General features: G+C 35.2%; 1 protein-coding gene across 1 annotated transcript; it reads left to right on the top strand.

Annotated features, from left to right (window-relative positions):
- The first annotated feature begins 8,573 nt into the window (after positions 1 to 8,573).
- Positions 8,574 to 12,227, top strand: LOC148930957 (uncharacterized). Its single transcript, XM_089066664.1, has 12 exons — positions 8,574 to 9,139; positions 9,567 to 9,611; positions 9,771 to 9,869; positions 9,971 to 10,081; positions 10,176 to 10,259; positions 10,376 to 10,534; positions 10,625 to 10,774; positions 10,892 to 11,064; positions 11,139 to 11,319; positions 11,427 to 11,549; positions 11,644 to 11,787; positions 11,856 to 12,227. Exons 1-12 carry the CDS (start codon positions 8,669 to 8,671, stop codon positions 12,225 to 12,227), a joined length of 2,112 nt encoding a protein of 703 aa, XP_088922790.1. The 5' UTR covers positions 8,574 to 8,668.
- The last annotated feature ends 387 nt before the right edge of the window (positions 12,228 to 12,614 follow it).

Raw genomic sequence — 12,614 nt, 5'->3', positions numbered from 1 at the left:
GTAAACGTATGTTCGTCAACCTATTTATTATAGGAACGATTCATTTTACCGATTTTATTTGCATTTCAGGTTAACGATGGAGTCATATTATGCTTATTCATTTCAGTTTACAATGAACTAAAACGTAGAAACGTAAGTATACTATTTTGACATATGAATGAAGTATATTAACTCTACATGGAGTCATATTATGCTTAACAGTGAATCTAATTATGGTTATAGTAAAGTATATGATGCATCATTAATTTATATTGCTCTGTTTTTCATTTTAGTGAAGTATTCCATGGTTATAGTGAAATGTTTGTGATCCATGCTTATATTGCTCTGTTTTTTTCTTTTCAGTGAAGTAAAACGTGTTTAGAGTGAAGTATTTAATGGTTAGAGTGAAGTGTTTATGATCCATGATTATAATGCACTATTTTATCATTTCAGTGAAGTAAAACGTGCTTACAGTGAAGTATTTCATGCTTAGAGTGAAGTGTTTGTGATACATGCTAATAGTGCACTATTTTTTCTTTTTAGTGAAGTAAAACGTGTTTAGAGTGAAGTGTTTTCGATTCATGCTTATATTGCTCAGTTTTTTTTATATCAGTGAAGTAAAACACGTTAAGAGTGAAGTATTTAATGGTTAGAGTGAAGTGTTTGTGATCCATGAATATAATGCACTATTTTATCATTTCAGTGAAGTAAAACGTACTTAAAGTGAAGTATTTCATGCTTAGAGTGAAGTGTTTGTGATATATGCTAATAGTGCACTATTTTTTCATTTCAGTTAAGTAAAACGTGCTTAGAGTGAAGTATTTCATGCTTAGAGTGAAGTATTTCATGCTTAGAGTGAAGTATTTCATACTTAGAGTGAAGTGTTTTCGATCCATGCTTATATTGCTCAGTTTTTTTTTTATTTCAGTGACGTAAAACGTGGTTAGAGTGAAGTATTCAATGGTTAGAGTGAAGTGTTTGTGATACATGGTTATAATGTACTATTTTTTCATTCCAGTGAAATGAAACGTGCTTACAGTGAAGTATTCCATGCTTAGAGTGAAGTGTTTGTGATCCATGCTTATAGAGTACTATTTTATCATTTCAGTGAAGTAAACTGTGCTTAAAGTGAAGTGTTTCATGGTTAGAGTGAAGTGTTTGTCATCCATGCTTAAAGTGCTTTGTTTTTCCATTTCAGTGAATTAAAACATGCTTAGAGTGAAGTATTCTAGTGTTAGAATGAAGTATATTGTGTTTATAGTGAAGTATATAGTGAGTTTACCATTTTGGCATTTGAATCAAGTATATTGTGTTTATAGTGAAGTGTTTTATGCTAATAGTGATGTATATATTGTTTACAATGAATTGTTTTGCCTTTATAACGAATGATGTTATTAACATTTTCGAAAATTGCAGGTATACTTAATGAAAGACGGAGAGAAAGACATAGAACAGCAGAAGCAGATCATGAATGAAACTTTGGCTTCTATGATTGAAGATTGTAGTAGACATATGGACATAGATGTGGAAAAAATGATTGCGAACTTCAACAAATTTCATGAACAATTTTACAAAGTGATATAATTCATAACATCTGTCTCTTTTGTTCACTGCAAAATTTATTTAGTTCATTTACATTAAATAGTTTGTTCATATTTTACATTAATATTTGGTTCATAGTATAAGGAATGCAGAACATACTTCACTAAAATGGAAAAAAGTACATTATAAAGCATGCAGAACATACTTCACTATATGCTCAGTATGCTTCACTGAAATGAAAAAACAGTACACTAAAACACATGCAGAATATACATCACTATATGCTCAATATACTTCACTAAAATGGAAAAACAGTACACTTTAAGGCATGCAGAACATACTTCACTATATGCACAATATTCATCACTATATGCTCAATATACTTCACTGAAATGAAAAAACAGTACACTACAACGCATGCAGAATATACTTCACTATATGCACAATATACATCACTATATGCTCAAATATACTTCACTAAATTGGAAAAACAGTACACTATGCACAATATACATCACTATATGCTCAATGTACTACATTGAAATGAAAAAACAGTACACTACAACGCATGCAGAATATACTTCACTATGTGCACAATATACATCACTATATACTCAATATACTTCACTAAAATGGAAAATCAGTACACTCTAAGGCATTCAAAACACACTTCACTATATACACATTATATATCACTATATGTTTGATATACTTCACTAAAATGGCTAGAGTGAAGTATTCAATGCCTAGAGTGAAGTGTTTGTGATCCATGCATATAGTGCATTATTTTATCATTTCAGTGAAGTAAAATGTGCTTAGAGTGAAGTGTTTGTGATGCATGTTTATAGTGAAGTAGTATATCGTATTTTAGTGTGTATTGACTTTATAGTGAAGTATATTGTGTGTACGATTTTGTATGGGTTTTATAGTGAAGTATACTGTCTTTAGAGTGAAGTGTATTGTCTTTATAGTGTAGTATATTATCATTACATGTTTAAGCACTCAAAACATATTTCATTATATACTAACATCAACAAATGCTTCATATGTATTTATACGAGTGAATTGTAATGAAGGTAAAGTGAACCAATTTTGCCTTACAGTGCACCATCTTTGATCATCTCACAAATTCATGAGATAGAAAAATCAACTCTTGCGATGAAATACTAAATTAGCATATCATGAAATCGACTATTAGAGATGGAGAAATCAGCTCTGCTATGAAAATTGATATAGCAGATCGTGAAATTAACAACTGACGATGGAGAAATCAGCTCTTGCTATGAAAAGTGATATAGCAGTTTGTGAAATCGACAATTAAGATGAGGAAATCAGCTCTTGAGATGAAAATTTTGCAAGATGTGATTGTTGAACAATGAAAAAGAGCGTGAGCGATGGAGATTATAGCAAATCTGCATAAGTTTTGTTGCGCCATATTGAAGCGATGGACTCCGTCGAGGAAGAAGAGGATTCTCTTGTTGTTGCGCAAGACCCTGGTGATGCGTAGATGGAGATGAAGTTGTAGGAGATGGAAGAGGAGCACGAGAAGGTGAGGCGCGAGCATGGAGGTTTATCGGTGGCGGAGCGGAGGAGAGCGTCGCCGAAATCTGGATGATTTTGTGTGAATCTGGATGAAGCGTGAATCTCCCATAGATTATGGTTTCCAAAAATGCCCTTGTTAATTACTTTTTAATTAAAATATGTAAAAATAGTTAAGCCATAAGATTAATTTAGAGTATTAAAATGTGTGGCTGAGATTTGTTCTCTATTTATACACTTAAAATTAGTTAAACATGGATTACTCCTCATATACTTATAAGATTAAAGTTAACATTTGTAAAAAAAAATGGTCAAACTTTTTTATAGAGCCCATGAAAATTTAGGACAGACGTATGGTAAAGAGAGACAACCGTGAGGCAACACGAGTTAGATTCTTTCGAGGAGGATGCTACATATGAGTGTTGTTTGACTTATGCCAACAATTACATAAATTCCAACCTTGGTGTCAATGTTTTGTATGTGAGGGAGATTTGGCACGCGATGGTACAAGAAGGGGGTAATGTAACAACACCAAATAGAATAAATTTGGCTCACAAGATATAAACGATGAAAAGAAGACACCATAAGTTGTTTGATCGAGCGATTAGGTAATTATTTTGTTAACTTGCTTGGCAAAATCCAGCTGATAGAAATCGTAAAAAACATGTAACAAGTCATTATGTTTCTCTAAGCGATAACAATATTTGATCTATCTATTAAGAGAATTTTTATATATTAGTTCAACTAACACATCTACTAATCATAGTGTTGTACACTTTGGTACCAAAAACACAGCCAATCAGATGGAGTAATCATGTCTACGTAAGGGTGGAGAATTATACCGAAATACCAGAATACCGGACTTATCGTACCGAAAAAATACCGAACCGATTTTTTGGTATACCGTAGTCACACCGTACAGAAAGATTCAGTACGGTAACGGTATTAGATTTCATATGCCGTGATATACAATGGTATATTGAATCTTCGGCATGCTGGTATATACCGACATACCAAACCGTTGATATATACCGATGTTTCGGTATATAGTGGTATAATGGTATACCGATTGATTAATATATATGTATAAACATATATATATATAGGGATGTATTCAAATCCTTTTCCTATCTTTTGTCCTTTTTCCTTCTTAATCTTAGCCCCACGATTTTGTCATCTGACGGTTAGATTAATGCCACGTGTCATTTAATAATGCACATTTTCATTCTAATAATGCACAACGGCTAATAATGCAACATTATAGACTAATAATGCACATTTTCATTCTAATAATGCACAACGACTAATAATGCAACATTATAGACTAATAATGCATTGATCACAACCATCCAATTCAAGGATCCAAGGGCTGAGATTAAAAAGGAAATAGGACACTTAGGGTGCAAAGGAGCCTAACGCACCCCTATATATAGGGATGTATTCAAATCCTTTTCCTATCTTTTGTCCTTTTTCCTTCTTAATCCTAGCCCCACGATTATATATATATATATATATATATATATATATATATATATATATATATATAGGAGTGTGATCATATCATAACTCATATTTATGTGATAACCTAATAACCCTATCATTTTATGGGTCAAAAGTATCATCTTTACTAAAAATAATATTTATACACGATAAAATGATATTTTTCTGCATGCATAAAATGATATTTAGTTCCATAAAATGATATTTTTTGTCCATAAAATGAGGGTTATTAGGTTATCACCATAAATATGGGTTATGATATGATCACATCCCTATATATATATATATATATATAGGGAGATGATCAAAATAAGAATGCATTTAAATCCAGAAATGCAGCCCAAATTCTGGCCCTAGGATTAGATGATCTAATGGTCAATAATCAACCCAAAACACGGAAGGTCATAATTAAGTAGTTTTAGGTCATATTATAAGATTTGGGTTTATGTCATGTTAAGATCATTTTAGGTCATGCTTTGTTAGCATGACCTAAAAATAAACTAACTATGACCTAAAAATGCCCTACGTATGACCGTGTTCTGCGTTTCTGTATATAAATCTGGTCTTTATAGATCAAAACCCTATATATATATATATATATATATATATATAGGGTTTTAATCTACCAAAGTAAGCCCCTAAGTAAAGAAATAAAGACCATATATGGTCCGTTAGATTCTGGAGATGAAAGGCCACGATGTGGATTGGTTTTTAATTTCCGCGGGTCATAATAGCATCGTTCTGTGTCATGCAAGGGTAAAACAGGAACTGAAAAAAAAATGAAACGCCCGTCCGTTTTCTTAGAGCGGATTTATTGGGATAATAATTACTCCCCAAAAGATTAAGTTGATTCTTTGGTTCCCGCGCCATTCAATTCCCTCTCTCTCTCGCCCAAAATCAAGACGAAAACCCACAAACCCTAACAATTCCCCCCACGATTTATCACCTAAATCGACTCAGAAGCGAAATCACCTAACCCTACAAAACACTAGGCACATTATCGGCGAAGAGGGTCACGGCTGGGCAACGAAATCGACTTCAAATCTCAACTTGTGAAGCGCGATTTTTGTACCGTCTTCTCCAACCATGGTGGAAACGAGATCTTCAGGAAACTCGCCTCCAGACGGAAAAGGTTGGAATGTTTTTTTTTTACAATATGAGCGAAACTCGACTCAAATCTGACCAAAAATCAAATTCATTATTTTGATGTAACGTAGTCTATGGACGAAATAGTGGGAAGAAGAAGGCACCCCCAAAACCTAAGGAACGGAAAGGTATGACGAATTCCTTTTACTAGATTATTATTTGAAGGAACGAAGTTTTAATTATTTTTGTGAGATCTGATTTGGTATACAGGTTTAACATATATGTGTTTACATTATGTACCTCTGTTTTGAGTAGAGTGAATTCTGCAAAAGGTTATACATTTACATTTGTTTGTTACACACTTTGAAAATTACTTACATGTGATACAAATAAGTGTGAACATGTCATAGTATCTTGAGGCTGTAATCATTCTAACAAGGTTAAAGTTAGTTCTACTTACCTTATTGACCTGCCCTTTTTGAGAAACTATTTTGTTGATTTTTCAAATGCAGTACCACCTCCAAATGGCATTGATGAAGTAGAAAAGATTACAGGGACGGGTGTAACTGTTACCATTCCTGGAAAAGGTTATAACTTTTAACCCAAATCATAACTTGATATGACTGCGATGATATGTCTTTTACTCAAATGTTGTTTTATGACGGTTACGTATTAATATTAGCATCATTGAATTGCACAGATGCGTTGATAGGGGATTCAAACACAACTACAAAAGGGAAAGAAGTGGAAGCAAACGAACTGAATGCGGCAAAAGGTTATACATTTACATTTGTTTGTTACACACTTTGAAAATTAACTTACATGTGATACAAATAAGTGTGAACATGTCATAGTATCTTGAGGCTGTAATCATTCTAACAAGGTTAAAGTTAGATCTACTTACCTTATTGACCTGCCCTTTTTGAGAAACTATTTTGTTGATTTTTCAAATGCAGTACCACCTCCAAATGTCATTGCTGAAGTAGGAAAGATTACAGGGACGGGTGTAACTGCTACCATTCCTGGAAAAGGTTATAACTTTTAACCCAAATCATAACTTGATATGACTGCGATGATATGTCTTTTACTCAAATGTTGTTTTATGAAGGTTACGTATTAATATTATCATCATTGAATTGCACAGATGCGTTGATAGGGGATTCAAACACAACTACAAAAGGGAAAGAAGTGGAAGCAAACGTAATGAATGCTGCAAAAGGTTATACATTTACATTTGTTTGTTACACACTTTGAAAATTAACTTACATGAGATGCAAATAAGTTGGAACATGTCATAGTATGTTACCTCTGATATCATATTTAGGCACTAAGCACCATTATGTTGAGTTAGTTTGCTCCTTATACTAAGGGAATATGTGTAAAAAATTAAGCAACATGAGGAAAAACAAGTTGCAATGGAAATATATTCAGGTGGAACATGTCATAGATTGTCCACTTGGTCTTTGTGATGTGGTAATATAAATGGCATGTGTGTGTAATGTATGTGTATACAACATATTTTAATCATGTAATAACTTTTAAAAATGACTTACTTCTATCTAAGAATGAAGTCATACAGTGACACTGAATAAGAAACTGAAATGTTCAGCCCTTTTGTTTCCTATTTGTCTGCGTTACTGTATTTTTAGGTTTGAGTTCATCATAGCAGAAGTGGCAAATGTAATGAAACCTATGTGAAATTATTATATCATTGGAAAAATAATTGATTTTGCCTATATCTGTGTAGGTGTAGGCATGACTGGTCTGTCCTTAAACAAGGCCAATGAACTTATCTTAAGAAAAAGAGCGAGGGCTAAGGAGAGCCTTAAAATTATGCAAATGGAAACAACCAAAAGAGATAAGGCAGATACATCGAAGGCACAAGCGATTAGCGATGTAACTGAATCGCCTACCATGCATAAAGGTAATACTCTATTATATAACAACTAATACTATGAGTTATAAATATTATTTGATTTGATTTTATTTTTGCAGGCTCAAAGCGCCTTCGCGAATCTGTTATGGAAACAAGTGATCCAGGGGTGGACACGGTTGACGTCATACAACAAGAAGAATTACCAAAAAAGGGTCCAGGGAAGAAGGAGAGTAAAGGTAAGGAAAAGGTCGAGGAGGTTGTTGGAACAGAGACAGGTGAAGAGATAATAAGGCACGAAACGCTTAAGCTCAAAGCCAGCCCGCGGAAAATCATAGAGCTTTTATAAGCTCTAAACGAAGAGCAGATGAATTAAGTGGTAGAGATGGGATTTGGAGAGTTGAGGCATTTTTGCATCGCTGAGGTCCCTGGAAAAATGGCTTATGACCTGGTCAGAGGTTTCCGCGAAATAGACTGCACAATAGGGTTGGACACCGGACGACTGCCTATTTACCCTGAAGATGTCTACATGACTTTGGGGCTTCCTATGGGGGGGACGTTGATCAACCGCGTCGAAAGGCAGAAAAAAAAAACCATTCTTTGAGGAGGTTGCTCGAAGAATAGGAAAAAGCTCTGGCCGTATTCTTCCAGAAGACCTTATTAAACAGGTTTTGAAGTATAAGTCTGGAGGTGAATGGTTTCGAAAGATCTTCGTCCTTATCTTAGACACAGTGCTGATAAATCCATGTGGGGATGGCAAGTGCAGAACTCATATAGACTATTTATTCAGAGACATGTCAGTTGTGAAAGAATACAACTGGTGTGCTTATGTCCTTGAGACACTAGCAGTTGCAACAAAGAACTGGAGGATAACCAACAACGCCCCCTTCACAGGACCAATTGCATTCTTGGTGGTATGATCTTTATTACACTGTGTTTATATACAGTTTCCAAATAACATTCCATTTACTAAATCTGCATTCTGTATATAATTTAAATTCTTGAAGCATGAGTTGTAACTTGTTAAATATTACACTTCAACTGCAGTCCTTTTATGTGGATCGCGTTTTCCACAAAAAACTGCTAGTGTCACGCGTTTTCCCGACCGTTTATGGTTGGACAAGCGAAAAGCTCAGGCAGAGGGAGAAGATGGAGCTTGAGTCCAGTGATACTATCGGGAGCGGAAGTGTGGTAGAAAGAGGTGACCCTGAAAAACTGCCTTGGCCATCAATGCTAGTTGTCTTTGAAGCAGAAGAGGAGGAGCCAAAGGAGCAGTTGGAAACCGCGATGGAGGCGTTCGCAGATGCAAGTGACGATGTAGTGCGGGGACTGGAGAATTTGGTGAGAAGTATGGATGATTTAACTGATATAATCAAGAACTTTGAAGCGATGAAGATTGCTGCTTCAACTGCCTGCAGTATGGTGGGGATAATTCCTGAAGTGGAGGTGGGTGAGGAGGAAACGGTTGCGTCCATGAAGACAGCTTTGGCAAAGGACAAGCTGAATGCACCAGAGCTTATAGAGGCTGTGCAACGCATGATCAAAATTACAGCACAGCTGAACAAGCTTGCAAAACAAGGGCCATCTTTTGAACTCCATCCATCTTTTGTAGCAGATAATGTAAGTTGAAGACTATCCCGAACACAAATGTAATTTTTGATGAAAACTCAAGCTGCCTGTACTAACTATTTGAATACTGGTGTATCAGTAGTATGTAATTTGTAATGGTGCAATGACTGTGTTTGACCCAAGAACCGCTTTCTATGACACAATCATCACTTATTTTGTCCATGCCCCGGACATGCGTTTAGTATGACCCAAACTTTGATGCGCGTTTAATATGACTCAGATGCTCGTTTAGTATGACCAAAACTCGGATTTGCGTTTAGTATGACCCAAACTCGGTTCTTCGTTTAGTATGACTCAGATATGCGCTTAGTATGATATTTGTGGATATTGTTAGAGTATTCTTCGTTTAGTATGACCCAAACTCGGTTCTTCGTTTAGTATGCGCTTAGTATGATATGCGTTGTTGGTTATCCTTCAGTTCTTTGTTGCAACTGCTAGTGTCTCAAGGACAGATATGCGCTTAGTATGATATTTGTGGATATTGTTAGAGTATTCTTCGTGCGTATAAATTTTTTAAATCCATGACAAGCTTATCTGAGATATGTGATATACCTGCTCTTTTAGTCTGAAGCATGATACTCTTTTCCAAATAATTCTGTTACACAAACATAGTGAATCGCAGGGTGGTATCGCCAGAAGAATCGCCATGAAAGAAAGAAATAGAACTAACATAAATGAATTTCAGAGTTTTTTTGGTACACCATATGTTGGAGTCAACAAGGTATATCTTGTACAATGGCTTCATTGTACGATATCTAGACTACATTTGATTGCATATGAATGTCATACTTAAACCTTCATTCATATTAGTGTTTTATTTAGTCTGTTTCACAGATCAGTAGTTTCACAGCTATAGGAAGAAATCAATGCTCGGACACAGAGAAATCTGTTATGAGTGTTGGTTCAGGAGCAGCACGTTTATGTGCATCGAAGGTAAATGATTATGTTATAATGTAATTCCAAAACTATATGTATTGAAATGTTTGGTGAGTTAGTGTATAGTACTTATTATCTATGTCTGTTGCAGAGTGAGTACCAGGAGCGAAACCCAAATACTGGTACATCATTACACAGTGGTGGAAGTGGATCACATATGACGGGTTCAGAAAAGGTACATTACGCGTTGATAAATATCGTTGTTTGCTTCTATTATGACCCAAAGGATCATACATATTGACATTAGTCAAAGATAATTTCACAGCTTATTCTGAACTGTCTTATAAATAGGGAGGAGCTATTAATGTGGATGAGATTATAAAATCCGCCATGGCTGACTACATGGAAGGCGGTGGTAATGATGCTGCAGACGATTTTTTCTTGGAAGCGTCAGGAACAAAAGTAATAACAAATTTGGATCATAAGCTTGGTAGCATTGATGAAACTAAGGTATTTGTGTATCCTTAGTTCCATTATTAAATAACAACTCCAATGTTGTATATCTGTTGTCTTGTAAAGTATGTTAAATTTAACATGTAGGTTATGGAACACGATGTTGAAGGAATTATAAAGTCGGCAGTGGAAGCGTACATGGAATGTGATGAAGATGATGAGGATTTTGTCACGCCTTTCTCTAAAAAGTCAAAAACAAAAATGGGCAAAGATGTGGTCATCTATGAAAACCAAAAAGTAAGTTTTGTTGTACTGATCTATTTGGTTCCAGGTAGAAGGGGCATATACTGCCTAAACTGAAGTTAGAGAGTATTTATACATCATATCCACATGACCTGTAATATCTACTTGTAGTTAAGTGACAACCATCAAAACTTGAAGATGAACGTTCGCTCTAAGGCAGAAATGAGATTTTCTAATGCATTGCGTTCGCCATATCTTGAGAGAGCAGTAACCGTGTCATGCAAGCTTACTCCGGAGGAACGGGTTATGTATTACTGGATGATGACTACTTACCACGGAAATGAGTAAGTATTATGAAATAAACCGACGTAATAAATTTTTGGACTAATAACTAATAAATAATTTGTTGAAATGTCAGAGAAAAAATTATTTACATTGATCGAGTTGTTGAAGTCACACTTTTGGAATTCTGTTCGCTATTGCCACATCAAGAGGTTTCTACTGGGATAATTAGTGCCTACTGCTCGGTACTTAACCAAATGGAAGATTTGAAATCGGTCACTTCACCCAAAAGGCTGTTTTTCACAACCTACCCTGCGGTGAGTATACCTAACCAGCCTATCATGACACCAATATCTAGTTATCATGACATGTTTTTTTTATGATTAAAAGTTATGACCTAACTCTGCTGCTATAACTTGTGCAGCTGTACACGGTTGTAGAGTCAAATGGAAAAACTGATGATGCAGACAAACTAAATGAATTTGCAACAAACATTGACAAAGAGGTCAGCGAAATACCACACTTCAGATGGGGAGATATAGATATGGTATGTTGATGCTGCAACCATGATACTAATTCAAAATTTTAAGAGCAAAGTCCAATCATTTTTGACAAAAAGAATAACATGTTACAAAATATAGGTTTTCTTTGCATTCTGCCTTTCAAAAAGGTACTACACTGTGTGCTTCTGTTTCCATCGCAAAGCAGTGGTAATAATAGACTCTTCTAAAGATAGAGAAGAGCATGACTTCCGGTATACCTACGGTTTTGTTCCAGAGATGTTGGTATGTGTGACACATTAGTCCTCGCAGAAATACTTAAATGTTATTTATACTGACGCGTTGCATTGCAGAGGACGTTCTTCTGTAAGTATTTAAGCATGATTGGTTGCCACAATCAATGCAAGACAGTGATCGACGCACCTATTCAGAGGTTGAAGATGAGTTGGAGAATGACGGATAATATTGCGGACAGTGGTGTTTATTTGCTAAGACACCTTGAAGTCTACATGGGTGAAAGAGAGGGTCAATGGAGTTGTGGACTATCAACTAAAAACAGAGGTGTGCTTCAGTATCTAAGAGCTAAATACAATCGTGTGTTGTTGTTAGCAAGAAATAACCATTGCACATTACTGAATAAAGAGGAGGCATCCAAACACTATGCGAAGGAGAGCAAGAAAACAAAGATCAACGTAGAAAAGATGATAGCAAACTACGGATCCTGATCACTACTTTTGTCATAACTAAAACTAGTGAAAATTATTGTCCATTTCTTTATAGAGTACCACTATTTGAATTAAATGATGTTTAGACATTGTAATTCTTGTTTTGAGGACCAGGGTTTATATAAGACAGCTTGCAGTTTTTGTGACTATATATTATTTCATAATAAGTGAATATATGAAAAACTGTGTGACAGTACGTTCCAAACCGATATGTCATAATAAGTGAATATATGAGTCATACCATCTTATGGTCAACTAGTGTCATAATAAACCAACATTTGATGCATGACATCACATTACTGAGCACCCTTAGGTCTTGTACCATTCCGATCGAAATGTTCATATCATACAAACTTAACCAAAAGTACACAATTCTTATCATTGGGT

Source organism: Salvia hispanica, chromosome 3, assembly GCF_029641045.1.
Source record: "Salvia hispanica isolate PSC_SH4W2 chromosome 3, Shi_PSC_v1, whole genome shotgun sequence".
NCBI classification, from domain to species: domain Eukaryota; kingdom Viridiplantae; phylum Streptophyta; class Magnoliopsida; order Lamiales; family Lamiaceae; genus Salvia; species Salvia hispanica.
The sequence above is the reverse complement of the archived record's forward strand: the minus strand, read 5'-3'. Positions and strand labels throughout refer to the sequence as shown.